Genomic DNA, 21,243 nt, shown 5'->3' on the forward strand with positions numbered 1-21,243 from the left:
CTAATCCCTCATATATTGGGTTCCCCCTCCAGTCCCACTAATCCCTCATATATTGGGTTCCCCCTCCAGTCCCACTAATCCCTCATATGTTGGGTTCCCCCTCCAGTCCCACTAATCCCTCATATGTTGGGTTCCCCCTCCAGTCCCACTAATCCCTCATATGTTGGGTTCCCCCTCCAGTCCCACTAATCCCTCATATGTTGGGTTCCCCCTCCAGTCCCACTAGTCCCTCATATGTTGGGTTCCCCCTCCAGTCCCACTAATCCCTCATATGTTGGGTTCCCCCTCCAGTCCCACTAATCCCTCATATGTTGGGTTCCCCCTCCAGTCCCACTAATCCCTCATATGTTGGGTTCCCCCTCCAGTCCCACTAATCCCTCAAATGAATGGGTTCCCCCTCCAGTCCCCCTAATCCCTCATATGTTGGGTTCCCCCTCCAGTCCCACTAGTCCCTCATATGTTGGGTTCCCCCTCCAGTCCCACTAATCCCTCATATGTTGGGTTCCCCCTCCAGTCCCACTAATCCCTCATATGATGGGTTCCCCCTCCAGTCCCACTAGTCCCTCATATGTTGGGTTCCCCCTCCAGTCCCACTAATCCCTCATATGTTGGGTTCCCCCTCCAGTCCCACTAATCCCTCATATGTTGGGTTCCCCCTCCAGTCCCACTAATCCCTCTTATGTTGGGTTCCCCCTCCAGTCCCACTAATCCCTCATATGTTGGGTTCCCCCCCCCCAGTACCACTAATCCCTCATATGTTGGGTTCCCCCTCCAGTCCCACTAATCCCTCATATGTTGGGTTCCCCCTCCAGTCCCACTAATCCCTCATATGTTGGGTTCCCCCTCCAGTCCCACTAATCCCTCATATGTTGGGTTCCCCCTCCAGTCCCACTAATCCCTCATATGTTGGGTTCCCCCTCCAGTCCCACTAATCCCTCATATATTGGGGTCCCCCTCCAGTTTGGTCAGGTCAGTGGTGGTCCCCATAAACATGCTCTTTCCCCTCTCCAGCCGGCTTTTCTTGTCTGTCAGCCGGAAGGCCTCCATGAACTCATCGATGTCAATGTTGCCGTCCTGGTTGGTGTCTATGGTGACGGACAGGTCCGAGATAGCCTCGTCAGTGATCTCCATCTTTAAGAAGGCACTCAGCAGCTTCCACGTCTGACGGAAGTCCTCCATTGTGATGAACCCTGGAGGGAGGCGGGAGGAGGGGGAGAGAGAGTGGAGGGAGAGGCAGGAGAGAATGGTAGAGAGGAGAGGGAGGAGAGAGGGGAAGGAAAGATGGAGGAGAGGGGAAGGGAGGAGAGATGGAGAGCCAGTGGGATGAGGGGAGAGATAAGTAGCAGGGCTGGTGTCAGTTGGCTGGATGTGATACTAGAAGACCAGTGGGTTAATCCTAAATCAGCCACCACCTACTGCTGATGTTAGCTTTAACACCCCACAGACAGACTACAGGGAGGTTGGCCTCAATAAGTACAACATGTGTCTGAGTGTACTTACATATGTACGTATGCAAACTACGCACCCCAAACAAATAACACAGGTAACCGATAGTTGACGTCATGTCTTGTGCGATCAAAACATTCACCTGAAGACACAACACATGTAATGAAGGCAGAGTAAAGGAGTATTGTTACCTGAGTTGTCTAAATCCACTATTCTGAAGATGGTCTCCAAGGTGGCACGATGGCGGTACAGGGTCTCCAGCAAACCCTGATCGATGTGCTGCATAGGCAATCAAGGGGAGAGTTGTCTGTGAACACTCTATGGAACGACACCAATTATTTTCTATGGCATCAGGTTTTGAAATAAGAGGTGTGTCATGACATAACAACTGTGTTCCCACAGAATGCTATATAACCATGAATGCTTGGATAAGACAAACAAACACAATTAGCCTGTAGGGACAGAAGTATGTACATCCACAAGGATTTGATCAGTATTGTCAATATGGAAGTTAAATGACAGATGTAACATGCCATTACCTCCATTTGTGGCTCTTTTATGGAGAGTTCCTGGAACCACTCCTGGTAGTCCAACATGCCCCCCGGGGTCTTGCAGGTGGCCAGCTGAAAGCGCAGCATCCTCCAGGGTAGGCCTAGACGGAGCACACTCTCTACCGCCGTAGCCCAGTCATTCAAAGACACCTGCCCTGTGTTGGAGATAGGGAGGAGGGGACTACTTAACATATATATATATATATATATATATATATATATATATATATATATATATATATATATATATATATATATATATATATATATATATACTGCTCAAAAAAATAAAGGGAACACTTAAACAACACAATGTAACTCCAAGTCAATCACACTTCTGTGAAATCAAACTGTCCACTTAGGAAGCAACACTGATTGACAATAAATTTCACATGCTGTTGTGCAAATGGAATAGACAAAAGGTGGAAATTATAGGCAATTAGCAAGACACCCCCAAAAAAGGAGTGATTCTGCAGGTGGTGACCACAGACCACTTCTCAGTTCCTATGCTTCCTGGCTGATGTTTTGGTCACTTTTGAATGCTGGCGGTGCTCTCACTCTAGTGGTAGCATGAGACGGAGTCTACAACCCACACAAGTGGCTCAGGTAGTGCAGTTCATCCAGGATGGCACATCAATGTGAGCTGTGGCAAAAAGGTTTACTGTGTCTGTCAGCGTAGTGTCCAGAGCATGGAGGCGCTACCAGGAGACAGGCCAGTACATCAGGAGACGTGGAGGAGGCCGTAGGAGGGCAACAACCCAGCAGCAGGACCGCTACCTCCGCCTTTGTGCAAGGAGGTGCACTGCCAGAGCCCTGCAAAATGACCTCCAGCAGGCCACAAATGTGCATGTGTCTGCTCAAACGGTCAGAAACAGACTCCATGAGGATGGTATGAGGGCCCGACGTCCACAGGTGGGGGTTGTGCTTACAGCCCAACACCGTGCAGGACGTTTGGCATTTGCCAGAGAACACCAAGATTGGCAAATTCGCCACTGGCGCCCTGTGCTCTTCACAGATGAAAGCAGGTTCACACTGAGCACATGAGCACGTGACAGACGTGACAGAGTCTGGAGTCTGGAGACGCCGTGGAGAACGTTCTGCTGCCTGCAACATCCTCCAGCATGACCGGTTTGGCGATGGGTCAGTCATGGTGTGGGGTGGCATTTCTTTGTGGGGCCGCACAGCCCTCCATGTGCTCGCCAGAGGTAGCCTGACTGCCAATAGATACCAAGATGAGATCCTCAGACTCCTTGTGAGACCATATGCTGACACATGCACATTTGTGGCCTGCTGGAGGTCATTTTGCACGTCTCCTGATGTACTGGCCTGTCTCCTGGTAGCGCCTCCATGCTCTGGACACTACGCTGACAGACACAGCAAACCTTTTTGCCACAGCTCGCATTGATGTGCCATCCTGGATTAGTTGCATCCTTTTGGATTCTTTTTTTTCTACCACCCCCCACCCTGGTTGGAGAACTCATTTTCGTTCTCTCTGTCTCTCTCTCTCTCTATATATATATATAGAGAGAGAGATAGAAAAAGAGAGAGCGAGAGAGAGAGAGAGGGAGAGAGAGAGACAACGAGAACAAATTCTCCAACCAGGGCAGGGGGTGGTAGAAAAAAAAGAATCCAAAAGGATGCAAGTAATGTTATTTGATTTAAATTTTATCTGCTAATTTCATAGCTGATCTATTCCCCCCAAAAAAACAACCACAAAATAAGATATTATATCTCATGAAATATGAGTATAAACAATTAAAGGGTGTAAATTGTATTAAATCACATAAATCTTAATCCTTTGGGGGAATATTTGATCATGGCTATGTCAATTGATACGACACCTGTTTTGTCTTTGTCAAACTCTTGGAAGGCACTGACGAGGTCAGACTTGTGTGCAAACAGCTGTTCCCGCAGGACCTTGAGGGCTGAATGTTCCACCTTCCCCACACTGTAGTCCAGACAGGGAGAGCAGATCAAACTCTGTCCACGTCAATTTAACAATCTTCATTTTATTAATCTAAATCATTTTCCATTGTCTGTTGTAGCTTACTTTTTCCTGAGAGTGAGTTCTCGAGTCATACTGCTAGCCTGGTACTGAATCAAATAAGGCACTAGGTCTGGTCCCAATTTCACGTAGGCCCCTCTGTTGCTGCCCACTTCATAGTAGTTGGAGGCAGAGAACAGGGTGAGGACCTGTTGTACAAATTGTAAACAATACAGAATTACCAAACAGTGAAAAGCAATGTTTAAGTTTCCAGAAACCTCTCATACCGCACTTTCATAGCACACAAATGTAGGCTGACTAAAGCAAGTGAGCAGCTTTACAACCCTTGCTTGACTTGGGCAGGAGCTCACCGGAGCTGATTACCGGCACCTGTTACTCTTATAGAATATTAGCTCAAAAGTATGGTGGAGCAACTGCTCCCCTCTGCCAAGTGAGAAAAGACTTTAGTGTAGGCCTATGTCACGACAGGGCAGTGGGCATAGTGGGCATACATGGGACTTAGCATTCAAACTATGCCATTACCAAGGCCAGGAGTTGTTCCTGGCCACATGACCTGACCAGGACAAACTTGTGGCCCTAGTTATAGCGTATAATGAGGGTCTAGAGTGTTTTATGATCAGGTCACGTCTCAGAGTATTGCTGATCTGACATCAGATTTGCCGTTTAGATCATAATGAATATGATTATATGGACAGGGGGAAGTGTAATATATCCACACTCCTACTCTGAGACACTGTTTGGATACAGGCCCTAGTCTTACCCATCCTACGTAATCCCTTAGACACCTTTAGCCTGACTGTTCTCACCCTGCGGTTGTGGCAAAACTCGTAGCCATCCTGCTTGCACTCGTGGGAGCGGATGATGAGCTGCATGTTGTGTCTGTCCAGGAAGTCCTGGGTGACGTCTGGCCCCCAGTAGCAGCCTCCTCCCCGCACCTCGTTGGGTATGCAGCCGTTCTGAGACATGGGGTCACTCCACAGTAGGTCCAGAATCTAGTCATATAAATAATACATTGTAAAATTATTAGCATTTTTGTCAGACCCAAGGACTTTACAATAGGCTATCATAAGGAAAACAAAAAGGACAGTAAACAAATGACTGGTATAGGGCTTTAAGTAGATATAGAGGTGAGAAGACCATGGCTGTATCTCAAATGACACTATTCCCTAAACAGTACACTACTTTAAGCTAGCGCTTATATTACATCAGAGTATATACTACATACTGCTGACAATCATTCACCATTTAGGAGACAGATTTTCCTTAAAATACTGTGATGGACATTAACCTTCACCATTGAGTTAAAGGGAAGAGAACAAAATGTAGTTGGCTACTCTTGTAAAATGAGGGTTTGTCCTGAAACGTGACAAATTGGCAAATTGGAAAACAAGATTGTTATTCAGGTTGACGGATTAACGGTCCTCTGTCTTACAGTCTGTCTACCAGTGACTAAGTAAGTGACTGTAGGCAGGTTGGCATTTACTGTCATGAGTCTTGCCCTGTAGGCAATTCTGCAGAGTGGTGACTAACTGGCACAGCCATAAAGTCATAAAACCTGATTTTAAACATAACCCTAACATTAACCCTAACCTTAACCACACTGTAAACCCTAATGCCTTAAACTACGCTTTTTGTTTTCATTAATTTGTATGATATAGACAATTTTGCAGCTGGTCCATCTAGCGCCTGCGGCACTCCAGGACCAGGGTTGCCTACCTTTGATCTAGTGGAAACCTCTCAGTTCTGGCTCAAGGGAAAGAATCATGACAATAAATGTCAATCTGCGACATACACAAACAGAGCATAGAGCACTCCTAGTGCTGAGGTGGTGTTGAACAACCAATCATAAGTAACTGACCAAGTATCGAACCTGTATAGAGCTAAAGGCTAAAGTCGTCAGGTCTCAGACAAGGTTACTGTTACTAATCACACAGCACAGTTCACCAAACCACCTCTCTAGTCTACAACACATCCCCAGCCGGAATTCCTCACCTGTTTCCACTCCTCTACGGTAGTGTCTGCTGTGTCGGTGGATTCCTGCGACGCCGAGGAGACGGCCAAGTTGTTGAGGTCCCCCTGACTGTGGCTGAACCCGCCCTTGATGAAGCCGGATTGCCTCCGCCGCACCTCTATCTCCTCGTCAACGGTCCGGGGGACCCTGCCGGAAAAGTCCTGTAGTGAGCGGCGCTGGAAGCCATCCCGGGGTCCGAAGGAGTTGGCCTTGATCAGGGAGACCCGGCGCTGGTTGTTCTTGGTGCCTGACAGGTCGTCTTCCATGTCCAAGTCCACAGAGGACTGACTCACTGGGTATTGTGTCCTCTTCTTAGGAGGCCTCAGGGCTGACACGTACTGGGAGACGTCAGAGAAATAGAGATAGAGAAACGTGGAGGGAGAGAGAACACAAAGGCATCATTTCAATTATATGAAATAATTTATTAACATTTACATCTGTCCTCTTTGTCAGTCCGTGGAAATCGACCGTTTTCCCTATTCTTCATGTGTTTGTACAGTGTATGCTCCACATTATTTTTGATTGACTGATTGATAGAAACTACACTTGTCTAGAGAAAGTCTCACTTACTTTGTGTCTGTCCACTCTGGCTATGAGGCAGAGGTCCGTGGTGTTGGAGATGCCCCCATGCAGGATCAACACTTTCTGATCGATGACTGTTGCCAGGGGCAACCAGCTGAAGATCTTCTGAAGCAGCTTTAGGATCCTCTTGCCGTGCATCTGAGGACAAGGGAAATGAACTACAATTATAATTAATCACTGTATTGTTGAATAGATGAGAGGAGTGTGACATTTTGTCCCTATATGTGCCAGCAAAGTTGGGAATTGTGTTTAAAAAAATGTATGCCAAACTGATCTGGCTTTTAAACCAGTGTAAACAAATAATCACTTTAGCTGTACTGTTTTGATGTATGTTTAGAATCTGGGTAAAGATCCAAGAGTGCATTGCTGCGTGGGCATAAGTACAGTAAAGCCACTGATCATCCTGACTCACTGTAACCTGTAACCGGCACATTGAGAGAACACTGATGACCTTAAGTCATCTTGTTAAGCAACCTCTTAATCTTTTTACTGGACGTTACGCAGAGGAGTCAGTGAGTGACCCACATTGAATGTAGAAATACACCCCTTTTAAACTCTGAGCAATGAGCAAGCCAAGTGCACTTTATAGTTGTGATTCCAGGTTAACAAAGTATTAAATAAAGATACTAGCAAAGAGATTTTCCTGATGTTTTATAGGTAGGATAAAGAGGATTTAATGTCATATGGTCAACAAACTATTCAGAACATCCTGCACGTATTTCCAGTTCTACACGAGACTGACATCAGTTCTCTGTCACCTGGAGCTGCATGGCAAATGGTTCAGGAACACAAGGATAGGACAATGCCCAAAGACTGGTCAGCCCTTTCTCCTCTGGGGGGCCAAAATGAACAGTTGAAGTCGGAAGTTTACATACACTTAGGTTGGAGTCATTAAAACTATTTTTTCAACCACTCCACAAATTTCTTGTTAACAAACTATACTTTTGGCAAGTCGGTTAGGACATCTACTTTGTGCATGACACAAGTAATTTTTCCAACAATTGTTTACAGACAGATTATTTCACTTATATATCACAATTCCAGAAGTTCAGAAGTTTACATACACTAAGTTGACTGTGCCTTTAAACAACTTGGAAAATTACAGAAAATTATATTATGGATTTTGAAGCTTCTGATAGGCTAATTGACATAATTTGAGTGAATTGTAGTTGGTGTACCTGTGGATGTATTTCAAGACCTACCTTCAAACTCAGTGCCTCTTTGCTTGACATCGTGGGAAAATCAAAAGAAATCAGCCAAGACCTCAGAAAAAAATTGTAGACCACAAGTCTGGTTCATCCTTGGGAGAAATTTACAAACGCCTGAAGGTACCACGTTCATCTGTACAAACAATTGTACGCCAGTATAAACACCATGGGACCACGCAGCCGTCATACCGCTCAGGAAGGAGATGCGTTCTGTCTCCTAGAGATGAACGTACTTTGGTGCGAAAAGTGCAAATCAATCCCAGAACAACAGCAAAGGACCTTGTGAAGATGCTGGAGGAAACAGGTACAGTATCTATATCTACAGTAAAACGAGTCCTATATCGACATAACCTGAAAGGCCGCTCAGCAAGGAGAAGACACTGCTCCGAAACTACCATAAAAAAGCCAGACTACTGTTTGCAACTGCACATGGGGACAAAGATCATACTTTTTGGAGAAATGTCCTCTGGTCTGATGAAACAAAAATAGAGCTGTTTGGCCATAATGACCATCGTTATGTTTGGAGGAAAAAGGGGGAGGCTTGCAAGCCGAAGAACAACATCCCAACCGTGAAGCACAGGGGTGGCAGCATCATGTTGTGGGGGTGCTTTGCTGCAGGAGGGACTGGTGCACTTCGCAAGATTGATGCCATCATGAGGAAAGACAGTTAAGTGGATATATTGAAGCAACATCTCAAGACATCAGTCAGGAAGTTAAAGCTTGGGCAAATGGTTCTTCCAAATGGACATAGACCCCAAGCATACTTCCAAAGGTGTGGCAAAATGGCTTAAGGACAACAAAGTCAAGGTATCGGAGTGGCCATCACAAAGCCCTGACCTCAATCCTATAGAAAATTTGTGGGCAGAACTGAAAAAGCGTCTGCGAGCAAGGAGGCCTACAAACCTTACTCAGTTACACCAGCTCTGTCAGGAGGAATGGGCCAAAATCCACCCAACTTATTGTGGGAAGCTTGTGTAAGGCTACCCGAAACGTTTGACCCAAGTTAAACAATTTAAAGGCAATGCTGCCAAATACTAATTGAGTGTATGTAAACTTCTGACCCACTGGGAATGTGATGAAAGAAATAAAAGCTGAAATAAACATTCTCTCTACTATTATTCTGACATTTCACATTCTTAAAATAAAGTAGTGATCCTAAATGGCCTAAGAGAGTTAATCATTTTTACTAGGATTAAATGTCAGGAATTGTGAAAAACTGAGTTTAAATGTATTTGGCTAAGGTGTAGGTAAACTTCCGTCTTCAACTGTGTCTCTCTGGTACAGTATCCAGAACATTGAATATTGAATGGTATCCATGTATAGTTTCTATCTGAAACTTGTTCACTGAGGACACCTCTGATACTATCTATATACAGTACCAGTCAAAAGTTGGACAGAACTACTCATTCAAGGGTTTTTGTTTTTTTAAGCTATTTTTTACATTGTAGAATAATAGTGAAGACATCAAAACTATGAAATTACACATATGGAAGCATATAGTAACCAAAAAAGTGTTAAACAAATCAAAATATATTTTAGACTTTAGATTCTTCAATGTAGCCACCCTTTGCCTTGATGACAGCTTTGCAAACTCTTGGCATTCTCTCAACCAGCTTCATGAGGAATGCTTTTCCAATAGTCTTGAAGGAGTTCCCACATATGCTGAGCACTTGTTGGCTGCTTTTCCTTCACTCTTTGATCCAACTTATCCCAAACCATCTCATTTGGGTTAAGGTCCTGGTGATTGTAGAGACCAGGTCATCTGATGCAGCACTCCATCACTCTCCTTCTTGGTCAAATAGACCTTACACAGCCTGGAAATGTGTTTTGGGTCATTGTCCTGCTGGTTAAGTGTGCCTTGAATTCTAAATAAATCACTGACAGTGTCACCAGCACAGCACCCCCACACCATCACAACTCCTCCTCCACGCTTCACGGTGGGAACCACACATGCGGAGATCATCTGTTCACTTACTCAGCGTTTATAAAGACATGGCGGTTGGAACCAAAAATCTAAAATTTGGACTCATCAGACCAAAGGACAAATGTCCACCGGGCTAATGTCCATTGCTCGTGTTTGTTGCCTCAAGCAAGTCTCTTTTTCTTATTGGTGTCCTCTAGTAGTGTTTTTCTGTTGTTGCAGAAATTCGACCATGACGGCCTGATTCACGCAGTCTCCTCTCAACAGTTGAGGTTGAGATGTGTCTGTTACTTGAAATCTGTGAAGCATTTATTTGGCCTGCAATCTGAGGTGCAGTTAACTCTAATGAACTTATCCTTTGCAGCAGAGGTAACTCTGGGTCTTCCTCTCCTGTGGCGGACCTCATGAGAGCCAGTTTCATCATAGCGCTTGATGGTTTTTGCGACTACACTTGAAGAAAGGTTCAAAGTTCTTGAAATGTTCCATATTGACTGACCTTCATGTCTTCAAGTAATGATGGACTGTCGTTTCTCTATGCTTATTTGAGCTGTTCTAGACTATGTCTTTTAATAGGTCTATCTTCTGTATACCACCCCTACCCTGTCACAACACAATTGATTGGCTGAAACTCATATTTTTATTTATTTAACCTTTATTTTACTAGACAAGTCAGTTATGAACAAATTCTTATTTACAATATATGTTCCTTTATTATTTTCTCCTAACCCTACCACCCCTCCCCTAATTACTTCCAGCTTATACATACTATATACATTTTATAGACACAATGTATTTTACAATAGTTATCTTTTGTTTGTTTTTAATCCCATCCTTCAAATACCATCAACCCCTCCCATCTATTTCTGAAGCCCATCCAGTTCTATTTTGCCATATATTTTTAACTGTGCTGTTTCACAAAGTTCTGAACCTATATACAATTTACAGAGTATATTTCCCATTAGTTATCTTGTTTTTAATCCCACCCTTCAGCTCCACTCAACCTCTCCCATCTATCTCTTAACACCATTCATTTATTATTATTTTTTATTAGCCATATATTTTTCAACTGTGTTATGTTTCACAAAAGTTCTGAACCTTTCTATTCTCATAGTTGCTACTGATTGCAAATTAAAGATAACCATTTTTTCTAAAAGTATTATTATACTATTGAATCCATAATACTTGATTGTGCATGGTTCAACTGTAGTCTCTTGCATATTGCTAATTATACTTATGGAGTCAGATAAACATTTTAATAGGCTAATTGCTTAGTCTTATTACGAGTCGCATGTGAGGTATTTATAATATCGTATGCACTGTATTATATTATATATTATTATAATATATATAATATATATTATATATTATATGTATTATATGCACATGTCAAATATTACTGCCCACTGCAAGTTCATCTTGTGTTAGTCAACACTTCACCAGGTTGTGTTCTTTATTTATTTAACTTTTCTAAAATGAAACCTACCTTGTATTTCCCCAACACCTCCTTGGTGAAGCCATACCTAAACAAACGACAAAGAGATACCAGAGATGAAAATATAGGATTTTTAAAATTATTAAATAGATTGAATTCGTACATGATCAGTGTTTTGACTGTATACCTCAAGTTGACAATATGGTCTTCATGGTTTCCCCTGTTGAGGTGAACATCGTTTGGATACACGAGCAGGAAGGCAAAAAGGATGAGGAGAATCTCAATGGAATCTTTGCCTCGATCAACAAAGTCTCCATTGAAAACATATGGCCGCTCCAATGATGGCATGCCATTCTACAGGGGAAACAATAAACACAACAGACTATGAATATCTTAAATGTATATCTTCATATCTATTATGGGGGAAAGTTTCAACAAAAATAATGATTTAATTTCATATGTATTTAGCTGATAAATTGTAGCAGATGACACACAGTACCTTGTAAAATATCAACAGCAGGTCTTCAAGCTGCCCATGTAAATCACCTTGGATTAGACAATGCTGTATTAATACACTGATATAACTATTACAGTTTATCATTTGCTAATATTTGTATCATTTAAGGTATATAAAACAACATTTGAAAAGGGTTGCTCTCCTCAATGAGGTGAATCGAGACAACAACAAAAAACTGTGGTGATTTATTACTCACCACAAACTGTGATTTCTTTGCTGTGACAGGTGGAGATTCGACTGATGTTCGGCAGCTTTCGGAGTAACTTCCATGTTTCCAGGAGAAGTTGGAGAACGTACCGAGAGTGGAGCTGCTACTGGGAGAAACAGTTGTGTAGTGAAGGGGATTTGTGATAAAGCTAAAGCACTATAGTTAGGAACAGAGAATCAATTTAATTCTAACGGTACATAAATGCACCTACTCTTTTATTCCTGAAGGCCTCTACCATGGCAGCCACTTGTTCCACAGTAAGAGGGAAGATAAGACGGGGACCTGAGTAGATCTCTGGCACCTCAATATTCTTATAGCAGAAGTGCCTCTCCCACTCTGTATCGCGGCACACTTCATTTTCTCGGAATATGTGGGAGATTAAGTTGCCTGTAGTGGAGAAACCACAGGCATAATATGACAACGTTCGTGAACCAGAAATAAGGGTCCCAATTGTATACAAAAGCCACAACAGAAGCGCAGGGAAAGTCTTACGTTCAGTGCTAGTTGGGTTGAAGTTGTCCATGAGGTAGCCAAGGAAATTGTAAAGCTGCATAGAGAAGAGAGAGATAGACATTTTCTTTAGCAAAGTTTCACAAAGTATTCTATAAGTAGCTATTCACCAGGGGAACTGTATGATTGTGTTGAATTACTATGTATTAAACCTTTCCTCACACAAAGTAAATACTAATATTGCACTTTATGGATGATTTATTTGTAAATGAAAGTGTATTAGGCTGCAATATTTCATTTACTCTTAAAAAACATCTAATGTTAATCTATCTTTTACTTTCTTTTTTATTCCACTTTCATTTGCTATGTCCTTCGAAGCACAGGAGGATACTAATTGAAGGTTACACCTTAATTGGGGAGGACGGGCTCGTGGTAATGGCTGGAGCAGAATCAAATACATCAAACACATGGTTTGACGCCATTCCATTTGTTCCGTTCCAGCCATTATTATGAGCCATCCTCTCCTCAGCAGCCTCCACTGCTTCGAAGGTAGTGTACCAATTCATGGGGAACAGCTGGGGGGAGGGGCATGAACCAGCTACCATGTAGTTGCAGGGCAAGTGCACTACCAACTGTGCCATAAAGTCTCTGGCAGTTGTACACTAATATACAGGGTGACTACAGTGTCTCACTTTGATCTGGGCCTGCTCCCCAGAGTATTCTATAGACTGGAAGATGTTCCAGGTGTATCTGCGTCTCATCTCCATACGAGCCACATACTGACGGTACCAGCGCTGGATCAACACAGCTGCCTTCATCGCTGTTGGACAGAATAGAGAGAGACCGTTCAGTGCTAAACCTAGACCCACGAACATGCCTGTGTATGTTCATGCATTATGTGGTTGTATGTCTCTGGGTGGGTCACAACATTAGAGTATTAGATATATAATCACAACAGTATTATAACAAGGACAGATCATTGACTGCCATGTTTTATCAATGCCAGGTCTGGCCATTGTGTAACAATACCTGGACCGATTCTGGTCTCAGTCCACCCTTGCTAATGGGACACAACAACATACTGTCCAACAAAAGCCAGACCACTACAGCCTTGAACTTTTACCCAGACTGATCCTGCAGTAAACATTCCACCTGTTTCCTGTTACAAGTAAACAACATCAACATAGCAGGGAAGCATGTGGGCTTACATGTGATGGCTTCATGTAGCGTTGCAGATACAGAAAAATAAGAGAAAATGCATTAAATTATTTCACACACATACAAACAGGTTAGGATTTGAGGTAAAGGAGGTAAAGTCACCATTATTCTGTGTATACTGCAAATTGGTCTACATTTTCTAGAGGGCAATGCTTTATCTTTGTAGAAATTGCTTGAACATCGCTAAACTAAAAAAAGAGCACACACATCCTCTAAAGGCTCCTACACTTCTATCCAACTACAGCCAACCCAACCGGCTATAGATCATCATCAATATTAGTTGGCTGTAATTGGATAATTGTGTTGGAGTCTTTATAAAGCATGGAGAAATGGATACATTGTCAATGTTTCTCAACCTCCAGTCCGTGGACCGGCACTGTTCCCTGAAATGGTTACCAGACAGAAATTTAGTCAGCTCTCATTAAAGTGATGCTCCAAAGCATTTGTATAATATCAGCCAGTAGTTTTGAAAGTAATGCTCACGAGCCAAAATGGGTCCCCCAAAATTTTGCTAAATTGTGTAGTACATCATCCATTTCGTATGATATGTTACGAAATGTTTTTGCAATTCGTATGATATGTTAAGAATTCCAATTCCTACAATATGTTAATAATTTGTAAGGGGCCGATTCAGACTTAGGAAATGTAGGCCTTTCCCATGCACTTCTCAGTATTTGGTTTTCAGACCTTATTCAGTCACGTAGAGCACTCTGCAGGTGTGGTTACCTTGCACGATCGAAATAAATGTAATTCAACTGCTGAAAACCCTCCCACTTGCTGGCCAACAGATTTTCTCGTTGAGTTTTTATTCAATAAGGTTTCCAGTACATTTATCTTGAGCCATCCTTTTAAATACGGTGTCCCTTTTAGTTTGAATTTTGTCAACAGACTCACTAGAATATATGGAGAGAACGGGTTCAGAATATCAGGAATCAATGAAAGAAAGTCATCTAAATATATGCACATTCGTCTCCATTTCACCACCAATTGGTAGATTAATAAATACTCTGATCTTGTAGATTATTTAAGGTTAGGAAAGTATTTTTGTATCAGAAAAAACAGGTTTGGAGAGCCTTTATGCACAAAATATATTGACTAATCAAAAATAAAGTGGTTTGATTTATCCTGAAAGTTGCCTTAGTCAGTTCTTCAACCCATGGTAATGTTGGAAGATAAGTCTACATAGAATTATAATAGGGAAAATAGTGTATAATAGTAGGCTATACCCTCTTCTATTGCCTGCATTCACCATCGGCTTCAAATGGTTACAGTTTGGTCTGCGTTCTGCTCCATAACAATTTAATTAGCCTACATGTTTTTTTGTCCACCTCACTAATATGTCCGACCTCAAACCTTGTTATCAACTGTAGCTAATGATCCTCAGCAACAACCACATGGGCGTGACGACATTTACAGAGGAAGCAAATGAAAGTAAACAAAACAAAGTATGAAATGAAAATGTAGGCTATGCCAACTAAAGGGAACTTACAGTAAATTGACAGTTGAATATGTGTGGTTATTAGGCCTACTGACGGTTGATACTGATAGTGGCTAATATTTATCACGATAGAAATATGAAATAGAGAAAGTCAAGATAGCCTATAAGTAAGACATTCGAGAGTACCCATCCCTTCAAGTTAAAAGGCTGTATAATTTTAATTCTGCATAATGGCACAGCATATTAACTTTAATGTGGGAAAGTTGATATGTTGCTTCAGTTTGCTGCTATATGAGTGGTTTCACATTTGTCTCCAGCGTCTATAAGATAAAAATATGTCTAAAACAATTGTCATTTATATTTACAATTCCCTTATCCAAACGGATTACTCATTTACCTAGCTCATATCAATAGCTCTTATCAAGTTGTAACCGGTAGGTTCGTTAGACCTTATTCATGGAATCCTCACATGTAAAGGTGGTGGAATTATTAGGGAATTAAGTCAAGGTCAGAATACGGGGTATCTGTAAACACACATCCGCCACACCTTCATTTATTCAATCTCCACCCAAAACGAATAGCAGGTGAATAGCATAATATTCTCATGCTTAAATTCAATGTCAGAATTCGCATAGAGAGAAAAGTGTATAAAAGGGAATTGCGTTCTATTTATGCTGCTTAAATCAGCAGATGAAACAATAACAAAGCGATGTCCCCGCCCCTATTTTGGTAAAAGCTGAGGGAGGGGGCTGGAGAAATGTAACCACTCTCAAATACATAGACAGAGCTACAAGGACTAACAATCCATGATATCAAAATGATAGTTTTAACCATGTTTTGCGGTTACATAGTGTTTGTTTACATTTAATTTATTACAAACATTGGAGTAAAACAAGCTTATATTTTCTGATGGGGTACTACAGTTGAACTAAGCTCATGAGGCATTAAAATGTTATTGTAACAGTCCTGACCTATTTATGTTAGTTTTTATGTGTTTTTGGTCAGGGCATGTGTTTTGGGTGGGCAGTCTATGTTATCTGTTTCTATGTTGGTTTCGGTTTGCCTGGTATGGCTCTTGATTAGAGGCAGGTGGTTTGCATTTTCCTCTAATCAAGAGTCATATTTAGGTAGGGCATTCTCACTGTTTGTTTGTGGGTGATTGTCTCCTGTGATGTCTTCGTGTCTGTGTCAATGTTTGCACCATAAGGGACTGTTTACGGTTTGTTCATTTCATGTAGTCTGTTCCTGTTCATTTCGTTCTTCACGTTGTATGTAAGTTCGTCGTTCAGGTCTGTCTACTTTCGTTTTGTTATTTTGTATCATTTTCAAGTATAGTTCGTTTTGTCTTGTTAAATAAATTCATCATGTCATTTCAACGCGCTGCACCTTGGTTCAATCCCTGCTCCTCCTCTTCTGATGAAGAGGAGGAGGATTATCGTTACAGAATCACCCACCAAAATACAGAGACCAAGCGGTATGGGAAGGCTCGACGGAGCAACAAGGACTTTTGGACTTGGGAGGAGATCCTGTCTGGTAGAGGACCCTGGGCGCAAACTGGAGAACATCGCTGCTCTCGTGAGAAGAGTGAGGCAGCCACAGCCCAGGAGCGGTGGTTTAAGGAGGCAGCTAGGAGACGTGGATGGAAGCCGGAGAATCAAGCTCGAAACCGGAATTATGAGGGGACACGTCTTGCACAGAAGCCCGAAAAGCCCGTGAGTAACTCCCAAAAATTTCTTGGGGGGGGGCTAAAGGGTAGTGGGCCAAGGGCAGGTAGGAGACCTGCGCCCACTTCCCAGGCTAACCGTGGAGAGCGGGAGTACGGGCAGACACCGTGTTACGCAGTAGAGCGCACGGTGTCTCCTGTACGTGTGCATAGCCCGGTGCGGGTTATTCCACCTCCCCGCACTGGTAGGGCTAGATTGGGCATTGAGCCAGGTGTCATGAGGCCGGCTCAACGCGTCTGGTCTCCAGTGCGTCTCCTCGGGCCGGCATACATGGCACCTGCCTTACGCATGGTTTCCCCGGTTCGCCTGCATAGCCCAGTGCGGGCTATTCCACCTCGCCGCACTGGCAGGGCGACCGGGAGCATTCAACCAGGTAAGGTTGGGCAGGCTCAATGCTCAAGAGAGCCAGTACGCCTGCACGGTCCGGTATTTCCGGCGCCACCTCCCCGCCCCAGCCTAGTACCTACAGTGCCTACATTACGCACTAGGCTACCAGTGCGTTTCCAGAGCCCTGTTCCTCCTCCACGCACTCTCCCTATAGTGCGTGTATCCAGTTCGGTGCCTCCAGTTCCGGCCCCACGCACTAAGCCACCTGTGCGTCTCCTAAGTCCTGTACACACTGTCACTTCTCCCCGTACTAGTCCTGAGGTGCGTGCCCTCAGCCAGGTGCCACCAGTGCCGGTACCACGCACCAGGTATAGAGTACGCTTTGAGAGTTCAGTGTGCCCTGTCCCTGCTCCACGCACTAGTAGGAAGGTGCTTATCATTAGCCCGGTGCCTCCAGTTCCGGCACCACGCACCAGGTCTACAGTGCGCCGTATCCGGCCAGAGCCATCCGTCTCCCCAGCGCCATCTGAGCCATCCGTCTCCCCAGCGCCATCTGAGCCATCCGTCTCCCCAGCGCCATCTGAGCCATCCGTCTCCCCAGCGCCATCTGAGCCATCCGTCTGCCAGGAGCCTGCAAAGCCGCCCGTCTGCCATGTGCCTGCAAAGCCGCCCGTCTGCCATGAGCCTACAGAGCCATCCGCCAGACAGGAGCCGCTAGAGCCGTCAGCCAGACAGGAGCCGCTAGAGCCGTCAGCCAGACAGGAGCCGCTAGAGCCGCCCGCCAGACAGGATCTGCCAGAGCCGCCCGCCAGACAGGATCTGCCAGAGCCGCCAACCAGACAGGATCTGCCAGAGCCGCCAACCAGACAGGATCTGCCAGAGCCGCCAACCAGACAGGATCTGCCAGAGCCGCCAACCAGACAGGATCTGCCAGAGCCGTCAGCGAGCCATGAGCAGCCAGAGCCGTCAGAGAGCCATGAGCAGCCAGAGCCGTCAGAGAGCCATGAGCAGCCAGAGCCGTCAGAGAGCCATGAGCAGCCAGAGCCGTCAGAGAGCCATGAGCAGCCAGAGCCGTCAGAGAGCCATGAGCAGCCAGAGCCGTCAGAGAGCCATGAGCAGCCAGAGCCGTCAGCCTGCCATGAGCGTCGAGAGCCGTCAGCCTGCCATGAGCGTCGAGAGCCGTCAGCCTGCCATGAGCGTCGAGAGCCGTCAGCCTGCCATGAGCGTAGAGAGCCGTCAGTCTGCCATGAGCGTCGAGAGCCGTCAGCCTGCATGGACCTGCCAGAGCCGTCCAAACAGGACCTGCCAGAGTCCTTCAGCCGGGATCTGCCCCTTGTCCCGGTGTTGCCCCTTGTCCCGGTGTTGCCCCTTGTCCCGGTGTTGCCCCTTGTCCCGGTGCTGCCCCTTGTCCCGGTGCTACCCCTTGTCCCGGTGCTACCCCTTGTCCCGGTGCTGCCCCTTGTCCTGGTGCTAGCTGTTTATTTAGGGGAAGGTAGTGTTAGGGTGGGCATTAGAAGGGGTAGAAAGAAGAGGGGAGTGACTATGGTGGTATGGGGACAGCGTCCTGAACCGGAACCACCACCGTGGTCAACTGCCCACCCGGACCCTCCCCTGGACTTTGTGCTGGTGCGCCCGGCGTTCGCACCTTGGGGGGGGGGTACTGTAACAGTCCTGACCTATTTATGTTAGTTTTTATGTGTTTTTGGTCAGGGCATGTGTTTTGGGTGGGCAGTCTATGTTATCTGTTTCTATGTTGGTTTCGGTTTGCCTGGTATGGCTCTTGATTAGAGGCAGGTGGTTTGCATTTTCCTCTAATCAAGAGTCATATTTAGGTAGGGCATTCTCACTGTTTGTTTGTGGGTGATTGTCTCCTGTGATGTCTTCGTTATGTTCGATGTATTCACTTTTGGAGCTGTTTGGCTGTTCGTTCGTTTCGATGTCCGTTCCTGTTCGTGAGTTTACGTTTGTCCATGTAAGTTTATGTTCAGGTTGCGTGTACGTCGTTTTCTTATTTTGTAGTTTGTAAAAGTGTTTGTTTTCGTGTCATCAGTTTTCGTTATTAATAAAACAAGATGGCATATTTCCCTGACTCCGCATATTGGTCTGAAGATCCTTCTCTCCTCACCTCGTCTGAGGATGAGGAAAGCGACAGCTCTTACAGTTATATTCTTCAAGAATCAATGGATACATACTGTATAACCAATTTATAAGTAAAAAAAATAACTAATTATGTAGCAACTGCCCCTTTAATTCGGGCAATCCCAGACTGCATCTTAATAAATTTGATGTAAACCGTCCTCAGATTAGGAGGAACCATATGGTTCCTGGGACAAAAAGACTGATAGATATGGCACTGGACTCTGAGTTTACCTGTGACGATTGCAACTTCCATTATTTTATGGAAGAGAAATAGAGGGGTGTATGGTTAGAATATCTACCTTACCGAAGTTGATAAACAGAATAGAACATTTTTGAATAATTTACAGGAAATCATTATCAGTGGATGCTTTTTTCTATCCTTCCTGATGTATTGTGGTTACGATACATTTCATATGTCAACACCAATGACATTTTAGCAGCTGATCTTATTCAGTCTGACTTACAGGAACAATTAGGGTTAAGTCTTGCTCAAGGGTATATCAACAGATTTTTCACCTACTCAGCTCAGGGATTCGAACTAGCAACCTTTCAGTTAGTGGCCAAACACTCTTAACCGCTAAGCTACCTGCTAGCCTATGACACAAGTAAGATGTAAACATGATTCATGCTTGTAGAACAGTGGTATTCAAACTTTTTCAGTGGGGACCCCACTTTTTCCGCCCGAATTTCTAGGGACCCCATTTTTTTCCCAATAATTTCTCATGACCCCATCCCACTCAATTCTAATTAAACAAAATAAAACAAATAATTACATGAACTCAATCTCTTTTATTTTTTCAAATTATCTTTCTCAAAAACGTTTGTATATTGTCCCATACAATAATCTGTACTCCTTATTTCTTATCTTTTAATTTGATTTTTTTAAACATTTTTGCAACCCCACTGCAGTATCCCCGCGACCCCGACTTTGAATACCACTGTTGTAGAACATAAAGGCCAGTGATCAAGACTCTCAACTGTCAGGTTAGGCCTACCTTTTCCCCCCTTTTTTGTATGGAACTGGTTCGACTTTGCGACGCCACATCCCATGGTTATTCCTGTCAGGCAAACATGTTAAGAATCACAATTTATAGAAACTGGGCCATGTCACACTGCCAAACACTGAAAGACCAAAATAGATCCGACCCAGACAAACATGTCCACTACACAGAAACCAATGAGAGCACGGTGATGGGTGATAATGTTCCCTGAGACAACGTTTTAATCTTGTTATCTTCTGGCTCACCTCGGGCCTCATTGATTGACCTCAATCCTACAGTAGAGACTATGTATGTAATTCTATGACTTCTATGTAATTACATGACTTCTATGAAATGAGATGTTGAAACAGTTTTACATTACCCTTTGGCAAGTTTGGTAAGGCCTATAATATGTATTGTGACTTTTAGTTTCTGAAATGTATTTATATACCAGTGGCTATCATGTAACAAACCATTATGGGAAATTATGTTGTTTCTATGACATTGTGAGTGTTGATTTCTGTGTTTCAAAAGCTGATTGTGTTTCTGAAATGGAAAGTCAGCATTGTTTTTAAAGGACTAGGGGGTTTAATGTACATAAGATCAAAGAAAAACAGACAAATGAAAAGTCTATCACATAACATCTGACAATCACAATCTCTCTGTTTGAGCTGACAAGAGGTACATTATGGAATTAATGTTGAATTAATTACATCTGTTATCAAACATCTTACTTCCCATTATAATTTGAGATATTCATTTTATTCTGCTTCTGCTTCTTCTTTTTCTTCTCTTCTACTTTTTTCATTCAGGAAACACTAAAATGGTAAGAGACCATCTTAAAGGGCCAATCTGCGGTTTGAACAATAACGAAGCGGCCACGCCGCCACTGTTTCGATAAAACAAGCATATATCTTGGGTTCTGACAGTTGAACTAAGCTCATTAAGCATTTATAACTTATATTCTTGAAGAATCATTCTTGAAGTATGTAGTATCGCAGATTGCCCCTTTAACATAGCCATATGAAAATTTAAATGCTTTTATCAAAGAAAAACAACTTACCTGGTCACCGCGCTACTCTGTCA

General features: G+C 43.7%; 1 protein-coding gene across 1 annotated transcript; it reads right to left on the reverse strand.

The window, feature by feature from the left end:
• Positions 1-936: 936 nt before the first annotated feature.
• On the reverse strand, positions 937-20,264 carry ppef2a (protein phosphatase with EF-hand domain 2a). Its single transcript, XM_055919135.1, has 16 exons — positions 20,173-20,264; positions 13,024-13,151; positions 12,374-12,428; positions 12,093-12,268; positions 11,870-11,984; positions 11,656-11,702; positions 11,344-11,510; positions 11,208-11,244; positions 6,584-6,733; positions 5,995-6,351; positions 4,809-4,994; positions 4,048-4,190; positions 3,834-3,945; positions 1,986-2,147; positions 1,638-1,725; positions 937-1,190 (listed from the first exon to the last, which is right to left on the reverse strand). Exons 1-16 carry the CDS (start codon positions 20,225-20,227, stop codon positions 937-939), a joined length of 2,232 nt encoding a protein of 743 aa, XP_055775110.1. The 5' UTR covers positions 20,228-20,264.
• Between the last annotated feature and the right edge of the window lie 979 nt (positions 20,265-21,243).

Source organism: Salvelinus fontinalis, chromosome 4 (genome assembly GCF_029448725.1).
Source record: "Salvelinus fontinalis isolate EN_2023a chromosome 4, ASM2944872v1, whole genome shotgun sequence".
Taxonomy (NCBI): domain Eukaryota; kingdom Metazoa; phylum Chordata; class Actinopteri; order Salmoniformes; family Salmonidae; genus Salvelinus; species Salvelinus fontinalis.

What these genes read in the sequence shown, in the direction of transcription:
- ppef2a (XM_055919135.1), bottom strand. Translation starts at nt 20,227, where the DNA reads ATGGGATGTGGCGTCGCAAAGTCGAACCAGTTCCATACAAAAAAGGGG. An exon ending in TACAAAAAAGGGGGGAAAAG is followed by an intron (nt 13,152 to 20,172) that starts GTAGGCCTAACC and finishes TCTGTCCAACAG; the next exon opens with CGATGAAGGCAGCTGTGTTG. An exon ending in AGGCCTTCAGGAATAAAAGA is followed by an intron (nt 11,985 to 12,092) that starts GTAGGTGCATTT and finishes TTCTCCCAGTAG; the next exon opens with CAGCTCCACTCTCGGTACGT.